Source organism: Pezoporus flaviventris, unplaced genomic scaffold, assembly GCF_033815535.1.
Source record: "Pezoporus flaviventris isolate CSIRO_AGI_PZ_B2104156 unplaced genomic scaffold, CSIRO_AGI_Pfla_v1 ptg000021l, whole genome shotgun sequence".
Taxonomy (NCBI): domain Eukaryota; kingdom Metazoa; phylum Chordata; class Aves; order Psittaciformes; family Psittacidae; genus Pezoporus; species Pezoporus flaviventris.
Genome location: NW_026892569.1, coordinates 12,459,603 through 12,487,015, shown reverse-complemented (window position 1 = coordinate 12,487,015; position 27,413 = coordinate 12,459,603). Strand labels below are relative to the sequence as shown.

The window sequence follows — 27,413 nt, the reverse complement described above, 5'->3', positions numbered from 1 at the left end:
TGGGGTTTGTGAATGCTTCCATGGACAGTGATTCCAGCCCTGCCCTGGGCAGCCTGGTCCAATGCCTGAGCACCCTTCTGGGAAGGAATTGTTCCTCAGCTCCATCTAAACCTGCCCTGGTGCAGCCTCTCCTGAAGACTGGCGAAAAAGGCAGGAAACAGATGTGGGAATGTTTAAGGATAAGGCAGATGGATTGATTCATGAGAATGAAATCCAGGAACACTCACCTCCGCCGTTTTTGTAGCAGAGATACGGGAACCGCCAGACATTGCCTAAGCCAATGAAGCCCCCAGCCACAGACAGCAGGAAGTCGATCTTGCTCGCCCACTTCTCCCTCTGGGGTGGCTTTCCTTCGGCCTCATCCTCAGGCCGTGTCCCCGGGCTCTTGCCAGGGGAGGGTTTGAGGATATCCTTGTGGAAGTCTTTCAAGCACTGAAGCTTTTCCTTTGTTGCCATATTTCTGCTTTCTACATAGAAAAGAAGATAAAAAACACCCTGGTTTTGTTAAACAGCATTTACTGGTAAAGCTCTAGCACTGCAAGAACTGTTCAACCAGTGCTGGTTATCAAGCTGAGATATGAAAAGACATTCTGCTGACCAAGAAGAGAAAAACCACCCCTGGACTCTGTGGTCACCTCTTTGATGCCAGTGCAGTGTAGGGGATAGCAAAGGTTTGACACTACTGCCTACCTGCTGCCTGCAGAGAATAGGTATACAAAGGCTGCACACTGCATCGGCAACTGGTGCTACTGAGCACTCTCATGCTGTTTCCATGCCCGTCATAAGGTACAAATCATGGCATCTGATTCCTTCTCAAACATTTAAGTGAAATACAGCAGAACAGTAAATCTCACCTTTCCAGATAAAACCCATTCCTCTAGTTCCCAATAACCTGAACCATCCTGTATCATTTATTGCCTGCAATTTCCTTTCCCTGAAGTATTATAAAGCTTTCAGAAAACTATACATTCATAAAAACTGGAATGGAAAGCCATTTGTTCTAATCAACCTGCAGGAACTGAAGGAATCTTTTCAGTTTATTCCATTTTCATAACTGCACTGTTTTCCCTTGACATCAATAAAGGGACAAAAATAAACCTTTATATTCAATTATTGTCTTCTACACACTCTGCGATTGAACTGTTTGCCAAGAATGATGGATCCTTAGTTAAATTAAGAAGTCGCTGGCACGAGTCACCTGATGCAAACCCCAAAGCATAGTAAATCAAGGCTGGGTTTAGAATTTATATATAGTTTATGATGTTCAAAAATCACAGACTGTGGAAAAATAAGAACTGCAAGAACTGCTCTAACAAGTGCCTTTATACCCAGGATTTCCTAATGAAAACAAATCAGGAACAACTTGTAGCTTTTATGTTAGCTCAGATCAGCTCAGATCTCAGGCATATGAGGCCAGTTCTTCCCCCACTTAACTCCAGTGACTTTAGCTGGATCTGACCAGTTATTTTTTGCACAGTGTTTTGCTACTGAAAAGCAAGTGGAATTTTCACCAGAACCAAGCAAACCAACAAGTTCATTCCAGACCACAACCATTCCCTACTTGTATGTGTTGCTATGGGTGCACAGCCATAAAAACATCATGCTACAGATTATCCCCTTTGATAGCTGCCAGCCTCTTGTACCTGCTTGCTGGGTGTGCTCTCTAACCTGATTTAGCTTGTGGCAGTGACCTGAAACCAGAGTGGACATTAGCTCTGAAGGAAGTTTATAACCCAAACATGGTTTTGGGACAGATATGCATCACTGTACCCACAGCTCTTTCCATCCACTGCAGAAAGCTCCAGAAAGTGAACATTTCTACCAGCCACAGCACCTCCAGATTCATCCCACTGACATGCTGGTGGCCCCTGCAAAGCAGGTATTGAGACCGCAGTCACCTAGCAGCCCATGACCTACAACGGGACCGTAATCTTCACTGTGCTTATCATTATGACTTTCTGCTCTATAAAACAGGCCACTGCTGGCTGCACAGAGGGGATGTGAGCAACTGCAATACCCCCTGGCCAACAGCAGAGAGAGCTCATAGGAGGAGAAAGTTAATCGAAGGGTGATGGATCATCACCACCCCCTAAAGTATTTCCTATTGGTTGCTGTTAGTCATGGTATGAGATGAAGTAGTGTAATTACTGAATAAATATGGTCAGGCCAGCTCTGTAGCAGCCTTCAAGCACGCAGTTGCTTTGGGGAATTAATTCACAATAGCTATCCTGTGCTCCTAGCATCATGCATGGAGATGCATGGAGTTGCATCCAAGAGGGATTCACAGTACCATTAAACCTCCCTGGGACATCCACATGTCACTCCAAGCCCCTGCATCATCCCCTGTCATCTCTTGAGGGAGAAGAAAAAGTAAGGAGGTGCAACTGCTTTTCTTCAAAGAGTACCTACAAGGTGGCTGACGTCCTGCTCTCACTACAACCAGGCATGGAGAAAGCCCAATTTCACCTCCTTTTGCCATTTGTGCTGCTCGAATCCATATCTGAGAATGTCATAACCATCAGGCAACAGGCTATTCTGGGCTGAGGTATGGAGGGCATTCAGACTGTCACTCATGGAAGCTGCTCAACACGGGTTATTGAAACACTTATCAACAGAGGAAGAAAGTGTGCGAAGGAGAGAGTAACTCACACCTACAGCTTAGGGTGGGCTCTTGTTTTCAGATGATTTTGCAGTGAACTGCTGGGACAGCCATAAACCTGCTTAACAGGGCACAGAAATACATAGATTTATAGATCCCTGCAGGATTGGGGTTGGAAATAGGGGCTTAACTGCTCCCCATGGGGACTGATACTGGAAATACCCCAAACCAGCGCAAGGGGCACACGGGCTACCTTTGTGTCAGAAACCCGAGGGGACCTAAAGGCATTGGCCACGTCCAGGATTAAAAACCCTTCCAGGATTGCAGCTTTGTGCAACCTGCTTTTATCCTGCGACACAGAGCTCTTTCTTTCCCTGCCAGCTCTAATCTTCTTGCCTGCGGATTTACCCTGACCCAAGTGTGACTCAGTTCTACTCAGGCTCTGCAAGCCTGACCGATGGATTGCGTTCTGTAAACCCTAACGAGGGGACAGGGTGATCACCCTGGGGTTTGTCCTCATTACCCGCACGCACAGTGGGAAACGGTGCCTTTTCAGACTCCTACCCCATCACTGTGTGGGGCTGCATGTTAAAAAGGGATTTCTAATTTGCCTTAAGACACCCCCAAATTAACGGCCATGCTTGAAAACCTAATTACCGAGTGCAAATTTGTTTTCTGCCTTAGCTGAAGTGTGAAGATCACGCAATCCCAGACTGGTTTGGGTTGGAAGGGACCTTAAAGCTCATCCAGCTCCAACCCCTGCCACGGGCAGGGACACCTTCCACTAGAGCAGCTTGCTCCAAGCCCCTGTGTCCAACCTGGCCTTGAGCACTGCCAGGGATGGGGCAGCCACAAGTTCAAGGTCAATTATTATCTTGAATCATGATCTTTCCTTTAGCCCACAAACTGCAAACCCTCAAGGTCGTGCTTGCTTTTGGGGCGGCCGTTTCACCACACGGGTGGCAGGAGATGGCCCACCACTACTTCACTGCAAGCCAGCAGCTCTCACTGGCAGGGCACAGTACAGTAACTACCCAAGGCCTGTAGAACATCACAAGGACACCTGTGTGTCCCTTATCTAGTCTTGCTGAAGTCCCAGCTGTGCTCCAAGGAGCGGCCGCTGTGGCTGGCAGGCACGTACCGTCCACCAGTACCATAGGAATTGTCGCTAAGTGGCCACCTGGGACTGCGGTCCCAGCCCATGTCACGTTCAAGGGATGTCGGATTTATCCCCCTTTGCTGCCAGCCATTGGTGTCCACCCAGCCATTCCCAATTACAGGAACTGTCTACAAAGGCTGCAAGGGTGGGGGGTACGGGCGATTCTCCTTGGTGAAGAAAAGCCAAGAAAATAAAGTTTGTTTAGTGAAAGGCATTGTCTTTTTCCTTAATGGGGTTGGAGTTTCATTTCCTTTAGTTATGTCCCACTGGGTGAGGTTAAAATGGCTCTTAAGGGAAATAGTCTGACAGAGATGCTGAAACAATATGTTGTCACCGCCCAGGTCAGAACCAGAGAATAATAGGTTATTTTTACTGTATCACTTAGTGGGGATGGTATCCGAGATCTAAGTCCATCTGATTCCCCCAAGGAAATGTATTGTAAGAAAATGCTCTTACAACCACATAGTCCAAAAGGAGTGATCCAAGTCTGCCTCCCGGAGACACATGTCTGCCTCTCCAGGAGCCACATCTGCCTGTGAGAGTACCCCCTCCAGGAAGCTTTGGATGGCCCCAGGATGCTCTAGCTTCATCTGATGAACTTAATAAGGATAAATAAAAAGCAGCAGTCAAGCCTGCTATTTACAGCCTGCTACCAGGCTGAGTGCAGCCAAACTCAAAGAGCCTGATCCAAAAGCAAGGAGAGAAAGGATCCAGTCTGCCAGGCCTAGGATGTGCTCTCATGTACACTGGTACAAACCCCTGTTAGCCAAAGATCAGGGAATGGTTTGGGCTGGAAGGGACCTTAAAGCTCTTCCAGCTCCAACCCCGGCCACGGGCAGGGACCCCTTCCACTAGAGCAGCTTGCTCCAAGCCCCTGTGTCCAACCTGGCCTTGAACACTGCCAGGGATGGGGCAGCCACAGCTTCTCTGGGCACCCTGTGCCAGCGCCTCAGCACCCTCACAGGGAAGAGCTTCTGCCTAAGAGCTCATCTCAGTCTCCTCTCTTTCAGTTTAGTTATTGAGTGTCAGATCGATGCTGGTAAAACACTGAAAAACAGAACAAGAGAGGAAGCACAGGCACTTAGCTGTTCTCGAGCTTCTACTCCCTGGCGCAGCCAGAAGCACCTCAAAGGCTCTTCTCCTTCTGCAGGAGAATCACCCATCTGTCCTTTGCCCCTGGTGCATAAATCTTCCCACGTGAAATACCCCTACAATAACCCAGGTTCTCTTCCTGCCCTCCGTGACTGAAGAGTCTTTGGTGCATAGCTGAAAATACCTAAAGAGCAGGCATCGGCAGAGTGCTTTCACAGCCAACCCAGCCTGGCCATCTACTGTGCTATGGCCATCGTATCTTTGCACATCCAGGCTGCACCTCAGATAACCCATACCCTTTCAAAATACTGACATTGAAATGCAATCCCTCATAACGTGTACAAAATGAGGGGTAGGGGAAAGGGAAAGCACTGTGCAGAGGAACCAGACGATGAGATGCAGGTAGGGGAAGGCCACCAGCACAGAGAGGACCTGCTGGTTGTCAGCACAGACACAACATTACTGCTGAGCCACTGGCTTTCTTTGACATGGGTTACACATCTGAAAATACACTGTCCAATGTCTACTTTGGGATTACAGTCATGATCCACTCCAAGCTTCTTACAGCCAGAGACAGACCACTAACACAGGTTAACACCTTCCAGGAGGAGAAATTCATTGTGGATGCCACTTCACTTTATAAGCTCTAAAAATCAAGTCTTCCAGACAATGGCTTTCCAAATGTGAATGGGAACACGAAAATCAAAGTCTGCCTGTACACACAGACAGGTACCTGTAAATATTCATGCATGCCCTGTCCTGTGTCTGAGGATCAGAAACCACAGCAAAGGAGCTGCTTCTCTTTTGGTCAACGCATATAAACGTTGAATAGGGATTCATCGGACTGAACTGGTGACTAGAACCCTAACCGGGCAGCTGTTTTCTAGCTCCTTCTTGCCTCAGAAAACTAAAAGCAAAGCACATACACAAAGTGTCTTTGACCTTCATGGGAATGACTACGATTGATGTCATGGACTACGTCTGCAGTGTGATTTGTACCACCACTACTTTTGCTTTTCAAGGACCCTTTTCTACTACGTTTAGCCTGGGCAGACTGTATGTGTTGAGCTTCTCAGTCCTCTCTCTTCTTCTGTCTCAATGGCTTTTGAAGGACATCTGTTTATCACATAGTTAATTCTTCTAACCCTGGTTTAGACATTATCGTATCTCCTATTTTCTGCCTTTTTTTCCCCTTTGGCATCTTGGGAATAGTTGAGTTTTCCCAGATCTGCCATTTACGGGTTGGTTCGTTCTTTTTTTTTTTTTTTTAATTATTATTATTATTTTGTATTCACATTCATGAATCTTTCAAAATTAGTTGCCCTGATTGCTGCATCAGAGCTGCTCTTCAAATAAAACAGCTTCCACTCTCATTGAGAGCAATGGAAAAGCTGCTATTGATTTCAACAGTAGTAGGATCAGGTCCCGAATAAAACTGCATTTATTATGTTTGGCTCATTTCCTAGGATTACTTGGAACTTTGAAAGCTGTAATTCTGGATGTTGACAGCTTTCCCTCCCTCCCGGAGCAGTGTGGTTAAGCCAATCAATACATGATTAAAATAAACAGCCCCTTGATCAAACTTATGGCTTTAGTGCAAGTCTTTCTGATCTGCAGAAGAAAAAGCCTTTCTGTTTGGCAGCCCTCGAGGCCACACCAGTATCCAAAGAGCACCTGACTTCATTTATCGGCCTGAGCTCTTATCCAAGTTCTTTCTGCTTCATTGAACAAGATACCCACATTTTGTGGAAAATAATACCACCCCCTTTATTGCACACATTGCCTCTCCTCCTCCTAAAAATGCACTACATCTCACTGTTTCTTTGTCTTCGATGGACCCCTCTTTTTCCAATGACATTTCCCCGGCTATGGGTTATTTAAAAGCTTATTCATTTGTCCTTTCTTCTTTCTCAGTTTACCCCCCAACTTTCACCATCTCCCTTCTCACTTCTTCATCTTTTCTTTCACTATGAGACTTTTCCCAGTCTCCTAAGACTGACTGGAAAATCTGCTACTGAAAATTTCCTAGGAGCAAAGTGCACTCCCTTTATAAAGCTGGTCTATTCCGAAAGGAAAGCCCAGGGCTTAATGCGCTTTCTTTATCATCAGCTGTGGTCTGGACAAAAGGAATCTTTTTCCCCCCACATGCTTTTTCTTGCTGGTGATTCCGTTAGTGCTCTTCAAATGCTTCAAATAGGTACCGTGTCACAGCACAGAGCTGCCATAAAACCCTGCATCTTTGCTCAGATTTCAGCAGCAGATATCCTGCAGCCATATAATACTCCTGATGCTCATTTTGTTCTACTTATTTATGTGAAAGAACAGAGCAGTTACGACTAAACCCAGGACAGAAGGAAATTAAAAACTCCTTTCCCATTGTGTGGGGTGGAAAAAAGAAGAACCAATATTCACAAACTTTAATGGGTTTCAGAGGGAACATGACCCTGATCCTAAACACAGGGGCTGAAGTGAAGATGATGCTTCCCAGCTTCAGAGGGACAAACCTGATTCCCCAGCAAGATGGCCCAGGGCAGCCCTGTCCCCTGCAGTGGTCAGTGAGGAAGAGCATGGCATGTAGGCAGAAGCTCTTCCCCGTGAGGGTGCTGAGGCGCTGGCACAGGGTGCCCAGAGAAGCTGTGGCTGCCCCATCCCTGGCAGTGTTCAAGGCCAGGTTGGACACAGGGGCTTGGAGCAAGCTGCTCTAGTGGAAGGGGTCCCTGCCCGTGGCAGGGGTTGGGACTGGATGAGCTTTAAGGTCCCCTTCCAGCACAAACCATTCTATAATTCAATGAAGTAAAGGACTGGCACACCGGTTATGACTCCATCCTACTGAAACCCTCTGTGGACGCAGTGACTTTTGCATCCTAGGGAGCAACCAGGCATCTGGCACTGGAAAGCCATGGACTTCTTCCTCTGTCCCCTCTGCAAAGAAATGTGATTCTTACAAAGAGGGCCATAGGGAAGGAGAGTGTGAAAGCAAGGGTTGGCAGAGCCAGGGAAACTGCTCTTCCCTTGTACTGGTACTGGTAGTTAGGTGCAGTAGAACATCCAGTTAACACTTGGTTTTGTTCATGTGAAGCCAGCTGCTGACCTAATTTAATGCCTCTTGGATGCGCCAGCTAACAGTCTCCTGTGAACAGGCTGGAAAGAAGCACCAGCTCCCGGCTGCCCTCCCTGCGTACTACCAGTGCAGTACCAGCTCTCCCCAGAAAGCCAACCGTATCCTGGGCTGCATCAAAAGGAGCATGACCAGCAGGTCGAAGGAGGTGATCCTGCCCCTTTACTCTGCTCTTGTGAGACCTCACCTGCAGTATTGTGTGCAGTTCTGGTGTCCTCAACATAAAAAGGACATGGAACTGCTGGAACAAGTCCAGAGGAGGCCACAAGGATGATCAGGGGACTGGAGCACCTCCTGTATGAAGACAGGCTGAGGAAGTTGGGGCTGTTCAGCCTGGAGAAGAGAAGCTGCGGGGAGACCTCATAGCAGCCTTCCAGTATCTGAAGGGGGCCTATAGGGATGCTGGGGAGGGACTCTTCATTAGGGACTGTAGTGACAGGACAAGGGATAATGGGTTCAAACTTAAACAGGGGAAGTTTAGATTGGATATAAGGAAGAAGTTCTTTACTGTAAGGGTGGTGAGGCACTGGAATGGGTTGCCCAGGGAGGTTGTGAATGCTCCATCCCTGGCAGTGTTCAAGACCAGGTTGGACAGAGCCTTGGGTGCCATGGTTTAGTGTGAGGTGTCCCTGCCCATGGCAGGGGGGTTGGAACTGGATGATCTTAAGGTCCTTTCCAACCCTAATTATTCTATGATTCTATGATCATGAAAGTGAGAAACAAGTGAGAAACACTGATTCACTGGGTGGCTCCACTTCTCCAGGCCCCCATCTTTAAGACAGGGCCCATAACAAAACGCAGGAGTACACCCAAGTGGTTTGGCAAGGTGATAGCTTTCCAAGCGAGATGGACATTGTTGAAGAAGATTCAACAAGCTGTGCACGTCCTCAACCCTTCAACCACCTCATATCCTGCAGTTATACAACTTGTGACCAAAGAAACAAGCATTCCTGTATTTTGCTTTCAATGCTGAAGGTGTGCTGTGGAGTGGACTGCAATTCCCTAGTAAATCTTGCTGTCAATTAAACTAGTTCTACTGCCACAAATAAACCCCAACAAGACCTGTAAGGGATGGCCTTCCTCCTGCTATAATAAAGGCAAAAACCTTAAGGCCTGCCAAGCTTATGAACTTGGTCAGTGTTATGCACTGTGCCTATTGACTTTTCTGCATGTGATTAATAACCTATCGATTCTATGAGGCGTGTTAATGGCAGACGGCAATCTCCATGCCACAATAACCAAGCTGTCCCCAGTGCAGAGAAGAGAAACAAGGAAGTAGCCATTTAATGAAGCAAATGTGCAGTATAATGTATGGCTTCAATATTTCAAACTATTTATTCTTGGGGATAAATCATTCCACACTCACATGGCTTTTCTGCTTTTTTAACTAATTCTAATTAGCTTTATATTTACTGAGTTTGCCAGTGCAGGTGTTCAGGACTTTCATACAATCTTTGGATGTTTGGGTTGGAAGGGACCTTAAAGCTCATTCAGTTCCAACCCCCTGCCATGGGCAGGGGCACCTTCCACTAGACCAGGTTGCCCAAAACCCCATCCAATGAGCTATGACAAAGACAAGATTACAGCAATTGAATCCCAGCATTAGATCCTGAGTTGTTGCAAATTTGATTCCAAGTTGTTCAAAGTTTCCCATACTTGAAGATTACTGTACTTTTTTAGTATGTTTTCCAGTTAAGTAAAAGACAGACACAAGATTACATGCTTTTGGAAAAACAAGCTGAGTTTTCCACGCCTATTAATGGCTTTCATGAGCTTTGTAACCAGGCTGGTGCCATACCTGCCTACGCCACCTGCACACAAAGACAGAGTTGTGTTTCATTGTCTATCCATCCATCTTAACTTAAACAGTAAATGAGGACAGATTTCTATCCCACCTGTGGCAGCTGTTTAAACACAGAATCATAGAACCCCAGATTGGTTTGTGATGGAAGGGACCTTAAAGCTCTTCCAGCTCCAACCCCTGCCACAGGCAGGGACACCTTCCACTAGAGCAGCTTGCTCCAAGCCCCTGTGTCCAACCTGGCCTTGAGCACTGCCAGGGATGGGGCAGCCACAGCTTCTCTGGGCACCCTGTGCCAGCGCCTCAGCACCCTCACAGGGAAGAGCTTCTGCCTAAGAGCTCATCTCAGTCTCCCCTCTGGCAGGTTAAAGCCATTCCCCCTTGACGTGTCATACAACACCACTGGTGGAGGAGACCAATCCTTTCTTCTTCTTTGCCCCTGCACCCCATGCGCAGAATGCCTGACTGTTCTAGCATACATTAATGCAAGGCAGAGTTGTGCAACACGGCATCGTGGGTGGAAACCAGCCAGCTCATTTGTACCAGGAAAACAGCTATTACACGCACGCGATCAGCAGCGTTAGCCCCATTACAGGGCTGTAAAGCCTGAGAAGGTCACAGAGCCCTGAGGACAGAGCCATGAGCTCCAATACTTAATGATTAAATGAGCTGCTTTTGATTTTAGTCTTGACTTCTCCTCCATGCTGGCAGTAATTATTGGCAAAAATATGATTCATTGAGAGAAGCGAGCTGTAGACTATTTAGATATGGAGCTAAGGTGGAGCAATGACCCTTGCCACCAAACCTCACACACTGCTCACAGACCTTCAGCCACCAGAGATTCCTTAAGCACCCCGAGGTTTAATTCACTGCTGCTGTTTTCTTTCCTTCAGAAATGGAACAGGAGCTTCAAGCATCTGAAGTTTCACACAGGAAATGATACTGAAACCACTGATGCGAGCGGAGCAAAACACAGCGTGCATGTGTGTGTGGTGTCTGCAAAGGATGTGCTAAAAGAAGAAGTGGCAAAGCTGACGACCAAGCTCAGAGAGAGCACGACTTTGCAGAGCAGGTCAGTGAACTGCAGACTTTCACACACGCAGACAAAGAAAAGCAAAGCTGTGTGGACACTGGGGTGTTTATTTGCTTTCATGCAGCTGGTGCCAGGTGCTGGCTGGCACGGCTGGACATTGGTATGCTTTGTTTAATCCCAGAACAGCCCTGGCTCCATCTCCAGTTCCAGCTCTGTCCTTGGAGATCCCACGGCTGGCCAGAGCCACTCGATGTGCTCCTGAAGGGCATTTCAGAGGAGTACCACCATGACTTACAGGCCTCTCAATGGGCATGAGTTGGTCAAAAATCAGATTTCTGCTCCCCAGCATCTGTTCTGGAGGTCTGAGTTGGAAGTAAAACCTTTGGTATTGACCACTAAACCAATCTGATTTAAATTATGACACAATTCAAGCTGATTCCCAACCAGAGGTGTATTTTCAGTTCACTTTCACCAGGGACGTCTGACATGAGCTTTCACGCACGGAGAGCTGCGCTGGGTTCTATGTCAGGAGATAGGAAAACCAAACAGCACCAGAACAAATACTTCACTTCTCCAGGGAAACTAACGCGTAAACCACTTTTGCATACCACGGCCTGCAAAGTGCAGAGCACACACCAAGCACAAACAAAACCCTGATCCCACACACTACTTGGACAAAAGCCCCATCGAATTCACCCTGCAACTGCTGCCTCCAAAGGGAATTTTGCAAGAGCAAGGCTGGCTCCAATACAAGAAACAAGTAGCTGCAGCCCTACCTTCATACCAGTGTCAATCCCACAGGCTTTTCTGTTGGCTTTTGTAGGTGAGCATCCCCAAATACAGCACTACAATATATGAACAGCCTAAGCATTCTTTCTCCATCTCTTAGCTTGTCAAACACACACCAGCTGATGGTTTTCATTGCAGGCTGCTTTTATAGTCCTACCTTCACCACTGTAAACTTAACCTACTCCTGTTGACCCAATTCAGAGATGTAGAGCAGAAGAGATGAGGATCTTGGTGCAACTTCAGCTAAGTGAACAGGCTTTCACCAGATTCCAATGTGCACATTGACTCTTAATACCTAAAGCAGGTTTCACCACAGCTGCAGTTGTTTTTCAGGAGTTTCCTTGTGTGCAAAAGCTAATTACAGAAAGGTGGGAAACTGTTTGCAGTTCTCCCATAAATGATGGGGACATGGCAAACAGCCGAGGGAGCCATAAAAACACTCCGTATGTAAACTAAAGGTAGAAAGGTTTCCTTTGGTTTACTTTTCTGGGTTATTGTAAGGAAGTCACATGTGTGCAGTAGCTACATGAACTGCAGATAGCTCTGCAGAAGGAGAAACCTGGGTGATTCAGCTGTCAGATGTATTGCTTGAAATTCCTCATGTGCGTATTATCTGGCTATTCAATTTGACTTGGAATCTGTAGCTTGTGAACTGCAGGAAGAGTGGAGGAGAAGGGACCTTCAAGCCTATAAGCAACAGGGTCTTCCACTGCTATGTTCCCTCTACATGGCACAACAGCATTTTCATGTTTGAAAGAGGAACACTCTTCTACATCATTTAAGAAGGGTCCATACGAGGAGAGACAATTGATGTTGTTACAGAATAGGGAGGACCGCAATCCCTAGAAAAAGTATATGAAAGCAAGCCTGTCTTGTTATATCTTGATTTTAGAATCCTGCCTTGCATAAGAAGGGACAACAAAGGCTTTCAGTTACTCATATTTAGTCATTCCTCAATCCACTACAGTCACCCCATTGGTAAAGTTTACCTTTGACAGGGCCTGATGGGAAATCAGGTGTTTGCATAAGCAATATACTTCTTGCTGATAAAAGAGAGATATGGAGAAAACTCATCTTATCTTCGCAGAATGGAAAGAGGAACCCTATAGAACTATTCCCATATTTCTTAATTTTATTTTCTATAATATCTAGATGATGGCTGACAATTCCCCAGACAGAGATGGAGATTCTGAGAGTGGTTTTGCTTTCTTTCAGCATAATTAAAATAGCATTGTCCTGACAAAGGGTGGGTTTTGGCTAACCCCTGAGGATCTGCTACCCTGTAGAGCTCGCAGATGCCCCTCTGCACGTCCAAAGCTCTTTGGCAGGCAGCTGCAGGGCTGGGAGGGTGTTTAGCTGAGGAGCAGATGCTCTGTGCAGCATTAACTCCCTCACGTGGTAACAGCCACATGAGGAAACCCGCACGTAACGGCTGAGCCAGGGCAGTTGGTGGCTCACTAAATCCTAAATACCCCAAAGCTCTCTTCCAGGCTGCTTGGGAATGGGATTTGTAACTGAAACAGAAAAAGGTAATCTTTACTTTATAAATACTTATTGTCCCAGTATAATTACGCATCGCATTCTTTACCTGGTAACGTCAACTAGCACTTAATCAAGATTTGAGGAGATCTCGAGTGAAATCCTGGTAAAAACTCCAACTGGTTTCAGAGAGACCCAGATTTCACCTCCTAATCTCATCTGAGGCTACAATTTACATCATGATTTCGATCCCACGTGAGCAAACCCACTGTAACTTCATTGACCTTCAGGAGGTCGCTCAGGTTCTGTGCTGGTACAAATGGGAGTGACTCCAAGGCGGAGTGAGGACTCAATGACATGCACAGCATCAGGGATGAATCAGAATGGGAACGGGGTATTAAACAGCACCATAAAATAATATAGGTTAGAAGGGACTTTTGGAGGTCAACATAGCCCAACCTCTTGCTCAAAGAAAGGCCAGCATCAAAATCACACTGGGTTGCTGATGTCCTTATGTAGATAAACTCTGAAAACCTCCTAGAGCGGAGACCATGAAACCTCCACTCAACCCATCCCACTGCTTCACTCAGGGTGAACATTTCTTCCTTGCAACCAATCTCAATTTCCCTATTGGACAAAGAAAGAAGATGAGGAGGAAAAGGGAGAGGAGGATTAACACAAAATACCAAGACAATACCGAATGGAAGGCTCAAGGTTCATATTCTGATAGTGCACTCATACAATACAAGCAGTTGGAAAGAAAAAGATAGAGAGGGTGGGTGCAGTGAGTAGGAAATGGGTAAGCTCCAGGTTAAGTATAAAATAAGCAACAGTCCCTGGTGGCAGCACATCAGACAATACTCATTTTATTGTCAGAGTAAAAACATATTCCCTTCAGAAAACCAAACAAAAAGCCCTATTGAGTGTTACAACGCATGCCAAGCAATTACTGCTTTCCACAATATGTCCTGTGACTCACTGTGACACAATAAATTGGCATATGGTGCTCATTCAGGGTATATAACTCACACATTTGCAATAGCTCTAAAGAGCTAATAGTTACTTGGGCTGTAGTTAACTGGGGGGGGGTGCGGTGGTAATTTCCCCATGGCGATGAAATAAATGTCATGCTTATTATTCTATTATTATTATTTAAAAAAGAGATGGGTTTAGTGGCAGGCAAGTGTCATTAATGCCTGAACTCTCCTGTATGCTGGGGAAATCCATTCAGACAACCTCTGGCATGCAAAAGCACAGAAATAATTGGTAAATACTACCTGTGGTCTTCTGGGTCCAGATCTGCCTGATGCCAAGAGCAATCAAGTCCTTTTTGGCTGCAAAGGATAGGAGGGCACTCAGTACCTTGCAGAAGGCACTCAGTAGCTGGCAAACATCAAGCTTTCCGTGTGCCAGGACCCCATGAAAGAGCAAACCCTGAAGTGCATACGACAGAAATGGTTCTCTTCACTTATGAGGGAAGACAACCTCCTAGAGAGACACAGAGCCAGCACCCCCTAAGGTGCCGAATACTCTCCCTGCTTGGGAAAGGTGCACTTCTTATGGTTATCCTCCTTAAAAACCAGCTCTAACTCTTATTGAAGAAGACAAAGAGACAACAAAGCACCTTCCTTTCACTGAGTCTGCCCAAGAGCATGAGCAGACTGGAAATCCAGGTTTCATCCTGAATAAGGCATGAGAGATACTGAAAAGGAGGGAAGAAACTGTGCAATTATAAGAAAATTCTTCTCCAGTCATCAAGATTACTCAGAGGAGCATAGAATACACCATGACTTGTGAGTACCACCTAGAGAATATGGTTTCAGAGTGCTAATGGAGCTATCCATCATACAGAGGTGATTTCATGGGGGGAAAAAAATCTTTTCCAGGCAAGGTTTCCCTAACATCTGTATACATTTGACACAAGTCCAATGAAGCCAGTGCTTTTCATTGCAAAAGTGGATCAGTAACATAGAAGTGTGAATAGAGGGAGACTGAGATGAGCTCTTAGGCAGAAGCTCTTCCCTGTGAGGGTGCTGAGGCGCTGGCACAGGGTGCCCAGAGAAGCTGTGGCTGCCCCATCCCTGGTAGTGTTCAAGGCCAGGTGTGGAAGATGCTGAAATTGTGCCTGAACCAAGACTGCCAGGGTCTGACCTGCCCTATTTTATTCTTACTGTAGGATTCTTTGCTAGCACACACAAATCTCCTCAGAAACATCACTGGTTTATGAACCTACTTGCTGCATCTCACCCATCCTCCTCTAGGAACGTACCTGAGAGAGTGCAGAAGTACATAAAAAGCAAGTAGAGCTCAGACCTTTTTCCAGTCAAAAGCTGTACTCATCTATGCAGAAATGTCACAGTATTCATTTCACCCAAGGAGATAAAACCAGAAGTTAAGTAATAACCACCTTCTCCTCAACACAGACCCTCCCTCAGAGGAGGCAACGCTGCCTTTGTCCAGCTCCCAAACACTTGTTCTCTTGTTGGGTAACCCATGACAGTGTTAAGTAGATTTTCATTATAGGGTATTATTTGTAGCTGCTGTTTTCAAGAAGCAGCTGTAATAAACAAGTGAGATTTATGTTCCTTTTTCAATTGCTTGAAATAATTACTGCTAAATTTAGACTCTGAAATAACCCTACTCATTTCTTTATTTTTTTTTTTAATACAGAAGCTATACAAAGTGACCTACCACCACCAGCCAGCCTTGGGCCAGAACAGCACATGCTCCATATACTGTCCCAAATGTGCTTCAGATGAGAAAATAACCTAAGTTCCCCAAACAACCCTTTAAAAATAAATGGTGGTTGTGCTGGGTGGTTTTAACCACTGCACTGTGTGCTGCTTTGCTCCAATCTCAACTATTCTGGTCTCACCAGGTGCAAATGGGCACCCTGGATCTGGATCACGCTGGTAAGCTCAATGGAAAACAGGTCCAAAACTGAGACCCAGACCAGCTTTTTGCAGCTGACTTGAGGATTTATACTATTAAAAAAGCCCTGACCTATGTAAGGCATTCAAATACCCAATTTGGAGCTTGTGGTTTGCTCTCATCTCTGCATCATTTACTTTTTCCACTCATTCTCCTCCATCACAGCTCACTATTGACAGCCCAGATACTTCTTTAAAGTAAGCAAACAGGGTGCCCTCCCTGACCCGATTTGGCCATTTCACAGCTCCTGCTGCATTTCGAACAAACCTGCTTCACGACAACACTGAGCAAACATCCTCTAAAAAGCTTTTCACACATAGGGTTTGGTTTTGTTTGTTTGCTTGGTCAGTTTTGTGATTCATCAGCATTACAGTATGTTTCTTGGCACTGATGCCACCATCCCAGCAGTCCGGGTTTCCTCAGTGCAATGGGAAAGGCAAGATGAAATACCAGGGGCCATAGCAGAATCCAGCCTGAATGGTTCTACAAGAGGGAATAGATGTTGAGCAGATGTTGAGCTGACTACAACCCCAGGAGAGGTGAAGAAAAGATGATCTGCTGTGGGAAAGATCACATCAGGCCATGCATAGAAGAGACACAGCAACAACACTCTAATTGTATAATGAGAAAAGGTACAAATTGAAGACAAGGAGAAAGCTAAACTTGCCAGTTTTTACAGTATGAATTTTGAGAACTAGAGGAAGGAAAAGCTCAGGAAGGTATGCAAACAGGAATGATGGAGCTGGGAAAGGAGACTGGAGCAACGTGCAGAAGACAGCTGTAATATAAAATTGTAAGTACTTTGCTCTATACATGATAAAACAGTAACAACTTCTGTGTAAATGATAGAATCCCAGGGCATTAAAATAGATACAAAGGAATACTATCTTAAATCATCCGTAGGGAAAATAAGTAAGTGGCATGCAATGGGGTGGGATTTGGTGCTAGGAAGCATAAAGCCCTACATCTCAGGAGAGCAGTGCCATTGCCTGAGGAGCAGCTAAATGCACAGCCATGAACCCAAGACCTAAAGATGATGGCAGGTAAGACCAGCCATGTAATAGACTATCTCCATGTGATGCTGCTGAGTGATGCAGGAGAAGGGTCAAAGGCTAAGCTATTTCTGGTTGCATACATACGAAGGGATGATATGGAAATCTAAAGCATAATGCTACGGCAAAACAACCACAGTGGATATACTATGAGCTGTTCAAGTCTTCACAGATTAGAAAGGAGATAGAAAAATTAAAGGAAATACAAATAAGGACAATAAAAATGATCTAAGGAAAGAATAAGAGAGCTAAATTAATACGGTCTATAAATGAGAAGACTCCTGGGCTCAGATCCAGCTATAAATACCCTCAAGGTGCTGTGTGTAAGGAAGGTAATTCATCTAGCTCAAAAGACAGTAGGACAAGAAGCAATCGCTTGAATTTTGGAATGGAAAATTTCAGGATATAGAATAAGTTATTTGAAGAGACACATCTGCTCAACAAGGCAGACTCCCAAGGTGATAGCCAAGGCGCACTTACTGTATGCAACCAAGAACAGGTTGGATAAGGAAGGGGATCTAGGAAATGCTGCAGTCACAACTTTCTACAGTCCAAAGAGATCACCACAGTCCAGCTTACTGATCTTTGAGTCTCTTTCTTTATGGGTTATCTAGAAGATTGCTCCTCTATTTAAAACAAAATAAACCACCCCAAACTACATATCCATGTAGTGAGAACCCATTCCACACCAGAGCTCAGAAATAGGGGTGTGCAGCACTCCAATGTGTAACGCGGGTAATGGCAAAGCTCTCTAACTCTCTTCTGGGTATCCAGTGGTGTGTGCAATGTGAGTCTGCTGGGTGCTGGGCAGCAGAGTGTCAGCAAGACAAAAACTGCTGACCCAGATGGCTGATTATGCCGAGCATCTCAACACCGAGGTGAAAGGCTGAAGTGGGAACTACCTCTTGTGATACTCATGGTCTTCCCCAGCCTTGTGTTAAGAGATCCTGAGCGGAAGCTTTCAGTGACACTACATAAATTATGTACTTTGATTTATGACTTCTGTACTTTGATTTATGATTCGCTGAAAACCCACACTAGCAGTATTTAACCATCCTCAAGAGCTCTAAAATACACTTGCATTAAGAATATAAAAACCAAAATCCCAGAACATTTGCAACAGGCCTTACAGTTTTCAATGACAAATGGGTATAGACAAACGTGAGGAATATAAAACCCAAGTACCGTTACACCCCCCCTTAAACACATCCCATCCCAACTGCACTCACCAGTCGGGACTTCAGTCCCCTCCTCAATGTGGATGGGCAGTGGTGATTCCTCCATAGGATGAGGCACTGATGGAAAGTAATGAATTGTGGTAGTATTTGTCGCAAAGTGACTACAATAAGACGGTCCCTTTCTTATCATTACAACTACATATGGCTGGTTACTGTTACAGGGAGTCCTGTCTCAATGTGGTCAGCTCCTGTGGTGGTAACCAGACCAAATCACAGCCCTGAGGGGTTAATCCCCATCAAGCATTCACCGCTACAGGAGTGAATCAACCCCCTCTGAACATGGCCTGGAGAACTCCCTGTCCTGGGTGCTTCACGATCCTACCACTTCACTATATCCTTACTATTCCCATCCCTTGGGTTTCACTCTCGTTTGGAAGCTCACACAGTTGAGGAAGCCAAGGGCAGCCAATGCACAGACAGGCACAGAGTTATTGAGTCAAAGTCATAATATTTCATGCACAGAACCAGAAGAGAGAGGCTCTGATGCTCAAAGCTTGCCACTAGCTGTTGAAAAGCCACAGCAGGTGATGGAAGGCTGCACCACAAATGGCCTCTGGACCACAAACTTTTCATTGCTCATTCGTTTCAAACTGTATGTATTGGACATAAGAAGCCCCCAATTACTTGTGGTACTGAAATCTCCAAACAAAACCCTTCAGATCTGCACTGCACTCTTGTCTGCAGTTTCCAGGCACTACAGAATCAGTGCTGTAGGGTTCACCTCTTTGGGTTCTTCTCTGTTTGGGAGCTTCTCCCCTTAAAAGGTAGTTTTGTTGCACTATTTGCCACTTAAATCTCTGGGAAGGATGTGCTTTTCAAGAGGTCTGAATTTCCTACACTAGAGTGAAATAATAATGAGCTACTACTGTTTTAAATGGTCGTAACAAAAAAAAACCTTCTGGATTTTGTCCTTCTCCATTACCTTTTAAAAATGATGATGTACCTTCTCAAAGATACAAACTCTTAACCTAGTCTCAGCTAGAATTCCAGCTGCAGGGAAGGGAGATTCTTTAATCCTTTGTGGGGTATCCTTCACCTACTACTGGCTTTTTCTTTCTTTAGGGAAAGACTATGTTGTGATATCCATAAAACCAGCCAAAGAACACTTAGTGGTTTAAAGCTATTTTAAATAAAGTGTCTTACAACATTTCTGCTACCAACACAACCAGAATAAAGAGTGTTTTCAACAGATCCTTGACTAGCAACGGGCTTAATATCAACCCCACACTGAAGCTTTCTTTTGAGGATGCAAAGTTCCCTGCCTTCCCCTAAGCCCACCCCTCGTTCAGGTGGAAGATGAAGGGAAGCACAGGGGAGAGGAAGAGCAGAACACGGTTGCCTACAGAACTACCATAGAAGCCACAGAGATCATGGTCTACCGGGGACGCCTTGCGCAAGCCACTTTCATCTAGAAGCTGAACTAACATTCCAGCTCAACAATAGCAAAAAACCATTTGTTACCACACGGCGTTTTTGCTACAGATTAACCAGCAGTTGCTACGCAAGCGGAATGGAGCGCTGCGATTCCGAGGGAGATGTTATTTATACCAGAATCAAATCAAATGTTGACTTATGGGCAATGAGCCTGAGGTGAGTGCTCGTGGGCTGGCCATGCCACTGGATGTAGAACATGCTTGGAAGTTAGGCAAAGCGGGGCCTGCATTGGGAACAATGCAGTCGTTTTCCTTGCTAAGCTCATTTTGCATTAAGGCAATGAGAGTCTTCATCTATGCAGCCCCTTAGAACATTAAATCAGATTTAGTTACTAGGAAGAAATACCAGAACGGAGCTTCCTGAACTCCTCAGGAGTTTTCAGATCTGAGAACCTCAAGCCAACCAGGTCACTAGGTGCTGTGGAAAAATGAACCTGTTGTATCTTTCTCACATGGAGCTTTCTTGGTCCCATGAAGAATAATGCACCAGCTCCTCCAGACCGGGCCGTCAGTCTGGAGCCAAAGGCTTCCACAAAACACTTGCAACAGTATTCACCAATGGCTGGTGGCATCTACTCTTCTTGTAAGGGGCATCACCAGAGGTTGTAGAAAAGGCCTGAAATACCTATAGGCTATTTGAGGCCAAATACGCAGATACACACTCTCTCTTACCCACACATGCACACACTACACATGCACGCAAATAGCTCTATAGGCAGGACTTGGATTTTGTAGGATCCAAGGCAGAGAAGCTGACTCTTGTCACAGGGTTTGGGAATCAAGGACTCTGGGGTGCTAAAACCAGCTTTAAATTACAGGTCTCCTTTGCTTTGGGCAAGCCACTTGAACATTATCCCTCCAGGATTTACACACCGACTTTATGGGCATGCTGCTTAAACGCCTGCAAAGTGCTTTGAAATGGTTTCTAAATCCTGCAGTGATATGCACAGAAGAAGTGCACAGAGTGATTTAAGATAACAGTTGCTGAGCGTTATTACTGTGTAACTACAACCTATTTTTATACGCTCTATACTTAGTTTCTATCAACAGATGGCAAACATTCAGTATTTGAATGTTTTAATGAGCTTTACGACCCTTTTGTAATTTCATAAGCAAGCATAAATAACACTTACATGAAGAAGAGTCTCTCCTGAATGGGTTTTCTCTTCCTGTTTGGGAAAAAGAAAGAGAGAAAAAGGAGAAATGTATTTTAAAGGAAAAAAAATAATGGTTCCAGCATGGTAAATTAGACAAGTTCCAGTGTTACCATGCACAGTGTTTTCTGAATTTCACCAGTATGAACTCTCACTTGAAGAACATCAAGAGTGCAGCACCAGTGTCAGAACAAGAGACCATTTCCCACTTGCTCCATCCCATGCAAAACTTCACAGGAAATTTGACTACATCCATCTCAAGAGCAAGGAAATTATACCCCAGCAGTGAATTAAAATGTAAATGCCCTGTGATTCATTCTTTGCTTTGGGCAACCTGGTCTAATGGAAGGCATCCCTGCTCATGGCAGGGGGTTGGAACTGGATGAGCTTTAAGGTCCCTTTCAACCCAAACCATTTGATGATTCTATGATCTGAAGGAAAAAAAAAAGGATGAAATTTTAACTACATTCCAGTTCACTGATAACCTCATGGGTTGATACATGGGTTGCTCTCCAACCTGTGGACAGCCTACCAACACCAACACCCTATGGCAGGGTGCTCCAGCTGTGTTTTGGCACAGTGTGACTGTATTTCCACAGCAGTGCTGAAGCACTGACCGAATTCAAACCCAGGTCAGGGATGTGAAGGTGCTCTTCGAGGCTGTGACCATTCTGGGCAACAGAACCACAACAGGAAAGCCAGTAACTCCTGAAGTGCATGAGTCTTCCTATCAGCCCGTAGGTTTTAACAGCCGCTTGTCCTGCTGCCTCCCACCCAATGCTCCCTGGCAGGACGTGGATTAGATTCATGCTCCCCTTCCACTAACCAAGCTGGTAGGTTTGGTGAATACTCTTGGGGCAGGGTTTAGGGTCAGCACCAAGTGGCTTTTTGCTGGTGTTATCATAGAATAACAGACTGGTTTGGGTCAGAAGGGACCTTAAAGCTCATCCAGTTCCAACCCCTTGCCATGGGCAGGGACACCTTTCACTAGAGCCGTTTGCTCCAAGCTCCATCCAACCTGGCCTTGAATACATTGATAAAAAAAGACAGAGACTGGTACAGATACAGAAGACGCTGCAGGACACCAGCCACAGCTTCAGAGTCAGACTGGCAGCACAGCAGCACTTCCAATAGCAGGTTTGGGAGAACAAAAGGACAATGAAGTGTGGCAGTTCCACTTAATTTCTACCACATTATCTTCTACCAATATTAGCTACTCTGTAAGCAATTTAAAGGGTATTGCCTAGAGTTTACATGCCTTGGGATGATATTCAGCTAGCACAAATCAATTAAATCCATGGCATGACAACAGCTGAGGATTCAAGTAAATATGCATGTGTGGAAGAAATTCAGCAGATATTAAATCACTGCATTTTCACCCTCACGCTTTGCTTCCCAAGGCCAAGGACCCAATCCCACAAGCAGCACCCCCAGAGTGGCATGAGAATAAACTTCAGTTCCGTGTATGCAGCACTTAAAGAGGTCTGGACTCAGAATTACTTTAAAAAACATAACCCTGGTCCATTCTGGTCACGTAAATTGAGTCAGTGACGAGAATTCGAAGGCACTAATCCTGCTGGGTAATCTATTCAAAGCTGCACTTCTTAAATGATCTACAATTTATTAGTATGACCAATCACATAAGCATTACTTGCAAAAGGCTTTAACTACCATGGCTTTCCCATCCATTTTTATGCGTTGTAATACGGTTAACATTAAAAGAAACAAAGCAGCATAATCTTTCCAGAGTCATTTGCCAGCATGGTTAAAAGCCTGGGTAGGGCACTAGTGCAGGGACTCCCCTTACTGGTGGAACTGGCAACACTGCCGCTGAGGCAAAACTATGGGGCATTGGAAAACCTGGAAGGGGCAAAAGGAAAATAATAGAGGGGTTCTGCTAAGTCTGAGATGCAGTGATGGAAATCCTGGGAGCATCACTGCCTGGGAAACACAGTATCAGCCTGCTGAAGGGCTTGTGCTGAGAGTCTCCTTGGAAAACACTCAGCCCACAGCACTTGGCTAGAAGCCACTAAGAGGTAGCTCAGTTTTGGTCAGGCAGAGTATTGATTTAAGGAAAACTCATTGAAGTATTTCCAATGATCTGCTGTAAGATGAGATCTACACTGTGGCTTTACAATCCGGACTGTGCTCAAGCACCAGAGGAGGGTTCCCAAGCACTGTGCAGCAAGAGTGAGCCGAGCTAAAGGGTCTTCCTATGCTCCCAGGGCGATGCTGCCACTCTTTTGATACAGCATTTCACACAGACTGAAGCTTCCTGCCACAGCCCCAGCATTTCCCCTCTGACACTTCAGAAACCTCCCGGCAGCCCAAAATCTACCAACAGAGAGGAATGTGACAAGTTTTGCTCAGTGAAATAAAATAACAATTGACAGCATTTGAAGCATTCCAGATTCCTACTGGATTCTAGTACAAGATCCTTAAACTTAAACGAACAAACAAAGAATCCTTCCCACCACCACACACATCACCCACCCCTCAGATTTTGACCTGGCACCCCCCAACCTGCCACCACCCTCTCAGTACCTCCCAGTATCACAGTGCCATCTGCAAGCTCCTGCTTTCCGCACAGTGTGGCAGGGAATAACCCTAACCCCGTATGGGAGGAGCAGCAGGTTAATAAATTACAGGGAGAAGTGGCCTTGGCTTTGCTGCCAGTCCACAGGCTGGGGTCAGGGTCCCAACCCATCCATGGGACAGCACCAGGCAGGGCAAGGAGCTGATCGCCCTCCTCAAATCAACCCAAACCATGAGAAATGTGGGATGGAACAGAGGTGAAATGCAGGCAAATGAAGAGAAGAGAGAAAACCATAATATGCAAAGCAGAAAAGAAGCAGTTGAAGAGGAAACACAAAGATGCTATCTCTGAAAGTGCCAAAAATAAAAGTTTCCAGTGTCAGTTGAACCAGGGCAGCACAGACATCCTCCTGCCACACTCATGCTTCAGGCTCGGCTTACCCGTGGCCGGGGCCACCGTCGCACTACTGGCTACCCCACTGCTCCCATGTTTTCCTTTAAACCCCCCAACAACCTTCAGGGGACCCTCTGTAACACTCAAAGACAGGCAACACCTCCTCAGCTCGCCCCAATGCAGACCTGGAGGCAAACACCCGGCTGTCAAAACCCAACAGGGATCTCAGCAAACACTCTGCCCTCTGAATTTCGCAGGAGCAGGTTTTAACGGGCTGCTGCCCTCCAACATAAAGCCATAAAACCTGAACTGGCAGCAAGTGTCACCGAGCCCTGAATCACGCCCCCGGTGCCATGCTCCCCTCCCTGTTTTGCTGGTGCAAACCTCACAACATTTCGACATATAAGCAGTAATAGAGAAAAAAAAAAAGCAGTTACCAAAATAGCCCCATGAACGTAACCGGCTCCTCTGGGCACATTTTCTTAATGCCTTTCCCAATACGGTTACAAAAATGGGAACTAACCAAAAAACTCCATCTTTACACCTCGGCACCAGCCGTGCTGCGAGGTTGTATTTCGCTGTGTTTATCTGGATCCTCTCCTCCTACTTTTTGCTCACCGGGGCTTTCCTTTAACCGTGGCTCTTGTTAAACAGCAGAAACCGGCTTTTACAACCCCTAAATACAAAGTTTTGCCACTCTGGGGCGAGCCCAGCTTGCCTTCCGATTCTGAAATAACACACACGCTGCGCCTATGTGAAATAAATTCTCCCATGTTCTTATATGGAAGCCTTGCGAGTCCTCCCACAACCGCCGCCTGTTACAGCATCAGGCAGAGATGGGCACTCGTTATCTAAAAGCCAGTGGGTGAAATTTGGATCCAAATTACCCCAAGACGAACCCAGAATGACCACCCCGTGCTGAGCTCGTTCCCCTGCTCCGTGCAGCCCCTGCGGGTTTTATTTCCAAGCTCCAATCGCAACTTTGATTTCAGCATGCCCCCAAAACCAGCAAAATCAAAGGAAAACGAAGGGAATAAAAAGGAACAAGAAGCGGTGTTACCCACCAGGTAGGCCCGTGAGCATCAGATGGAACATTGCCGGGACCAGCCTCTTCCCTTGAGGTTAGCGCAAGGCAGCCAGAGAAAATAAAGCGCGGAGGGGTGGGAAGGCGAGAGGAGAAGGGTAAAATGAGCCGGGGAGAGGAGATGTGCTGGAGGGGCCGACAAAGTTAACGCAAAGCGGGGTGTGGAAATAAGCAACGGGGTGGAAAACCCCCTCGGGACAACGAGCCCGCCGGGGAGGGGGTGAAGGGAGAAGAATGGATAAATAAATACACGGAGGCAGAAGGGAAAGCGCGGCAGGGGCACCCCGAGCCGGCGCGGACAAAGGGGAGGACGCGCCGCCGCCGCTGCCACCCTCCAGCCCGAGCCCGGTTCGGTTCGGTTCATCCGGGCGCGGAGCCGCCGCTCTTTGTTCGCCGCGGATCGGATCCAAATGCGGATCCGCACCAGCCCCAGCCCCAGCCCCAGCCCCAGCCCCAGCCCCAGCCCCAGCCCCAGCCCGGGAGGCGCCGGTACCTGCGTCCGCCGGCCGCGGTTCCTGCGCGCCGCTAAGCCCCTGCGGCGCGTCCTGCGGAGCGGAGCGGTGCGGCGCGACTAGCAGCGTCGAGCAGGAGGAAACGGTAATTTATAAGCTCTTTCTTCCTGACCTCTCGTGTCTGTTGTCTAATGAGGGAGCTTTGAGCATCACCCATCCTGCTGAGTGGAAAAACACCGGCACGGCCTCTTCTTTGCTGGGGAGGGGGGAGCCTAAAGGAAGGGGTGTGGGGAAGGAGGGGCCATGCCGCAGACACGGCGGCGGAGCCCGGGCTGGCAGGCGGCCGTGGGGCGGCGGGGAGGGGCAGCGGCCGGGGAGGTGTGTGTGTGTGGGGGGAGAATCGACCAACGTCCCCCTGCGGGGAGCGGAGCCCGGCCTCGTCCCGCGGCTGCCGGCCGGGGTCCGGAGCGAGGGAAGGAGGGAAGGAAGGGGAGCGGGCTGCCCGCCGCGGCCAGCCGTGCTCTTTCGGTTTTACCCGTTTAAAACCGGGGTATTTTTGATCTCCACACAAAGAGCGCCCTTCCCGCACACAAAGCATCCCCCCGGGCTGGCACCGGCCCCGCGCTTTGCTCCTCCGCCGCCGCTTCTCCCCCTCCGGAGGGGCGGTGGGAGCTCGGGTTCCAGACCCGGAGTGGCTCCGCAGGGCTCCCCCGGCAGTTGGCCTCGGCAGCCGTCCCGGCTGGAGGAGGAAACCCATTGGGAGCGTGGCCTGGCAGGTGCTTGGGAGACCGGGATCTCCCTGCTCTGCTCTGCCTGCCTCCAGCCCTGCTCGTGGCTGAGAAGCAAGTACGGCCGGGGCCGCCCGCGAGGGAAACGAGCAGGGCAGCGTTTTGTCCTGCCTTGGGTTTCACCACACCGAAAGCCGGTGCTTTTCTCCTGCAGACGAACGTGTATCTGCCTCAAATACGTCTTTGCTCTCCTACCTGCATCTCCTCTAGCTCTGTTAATGGAAGGATACAGCAGCATGGACACTCTCTAGGCGTTTTCATATACGAAGATCTAGTGAGATGCTCTGTACTGCAAAATACCGCTTGGATCGTGGGGGCAGCGTAGCTGGGAAAAAGAGATTTTGGGCAGAAGTCCCTTGCACTGGGAACAGTGGAGATGGACTGAAGAAGAGTGAATGACCCCCACAGCCGTGCTCTTGCAGGCTTTCCTAGATACATCACAAACGACGGCAGCAGTCCCTGAGCAACATACCTTTGGAGCCCAGCATCTATGCATAGGCTGCTGATGGATTCAGTTCCATCACAGGAGTCTCCGGGGGGGCTCTAGAAGAGCCTGGTTTCTTTGGCTGGTTGAGGTCAAAGCTACACCCTTCAGCACCCTCCTCACTGGCAATGCCCGGTACCAAACAGTGCACTCGGGGCTTTTCAAGTATCTGAGCTGATTTGCCAAGTGAATAGGTTTTTCACTGATAAATAGGTCCAGGTATAGGATATGTGCAGCTAATCAATGACTTATCTCTAGTAAACTAACATGATGTAGTGCATGCTGCCACCTACGTCTCCTGATTCAGGTTTCTGTACTGCACCTTCAATTTATGGGCATCCTTTGCTGAAGGCATCTTGTGAGACTCCACAAGGGACCATAAACAGTTGGGGTTTTTAGGAAGGACCACAAGCTCTGGTAGGCCCACAAAGGAATGAAACCAACCATTTCTCACTGGCTCAGCATGAGGATGCCTTGATGCAGACGAAGAACCAGCAGTCACATTGGTGAAATGTAAGTAGTGGCTGGAGCCTCATCTGTGCTGAGGATGCTGCCAGCACAGCTGTACCACTGACAGCAGTGGAATATTTTGCTCAAGTTCTCTAGAGGAATCAAAGCCTGTATTTTCTGTCTCTGGCTGTCTCTTGTTCTGTTGCTCCTCACTCATTAAAAGGAAATTCAGCCACACAAAGCACATGGTTTGTGTCTGTGTCGAAAAGAAAATAAATGTTTGGGGTAAAAACCCAACAGCCAAAGCTGGTTTGAAGTCAGAGGCATGTAAACAGTACCTGGAACTAA

General features: G+C 47.0%; 1 protein-coding gene across 11 annotated transcripts in view; it reads right to left on the bottom strand.

Annotated features, from left to right (window-relative positions):
• Positions 1-27,413, bottom strand: part of SLC6A6 (solute carrier family 6 member 6) — a 111,543-nt gene that overhangs the window by 30,365 nt on the left and 53,765 nt on the right. For 3 of the 11 annotated variants that reach the window (XM_061456094.1, XM_061456096.1, XM_061456105.1), the window contains 4 exons: positions 20,858-20,893; positions 18,283-18,348; positions 14,348-14,404; positions 228-467 (listed from right to left, as the gene is read on the bottom strand). In XM_061456094.1, coding sequence (XP_061312078.1) covers positions 228-467; positions 14,348-14,404; positions 18,283-18,337 — 352 coding nt within the window. In that variant the 5' untranslated portion in view covers positions 18,338-18,348; positions 20,858-20,893. Of the gene's footprint in view, positions 1-227; positions 468-14,347; positions 14,405-18,282; positions 18,349-20,857; positions 20,894-25,384; positions 25,529-27,413 lie in introns of those variants that run through there. The other 8 variants (XM_061456100.1, XM_061456103.1, XM_061456095.1 and 5 more) reach the window with 7 other exon arrangements.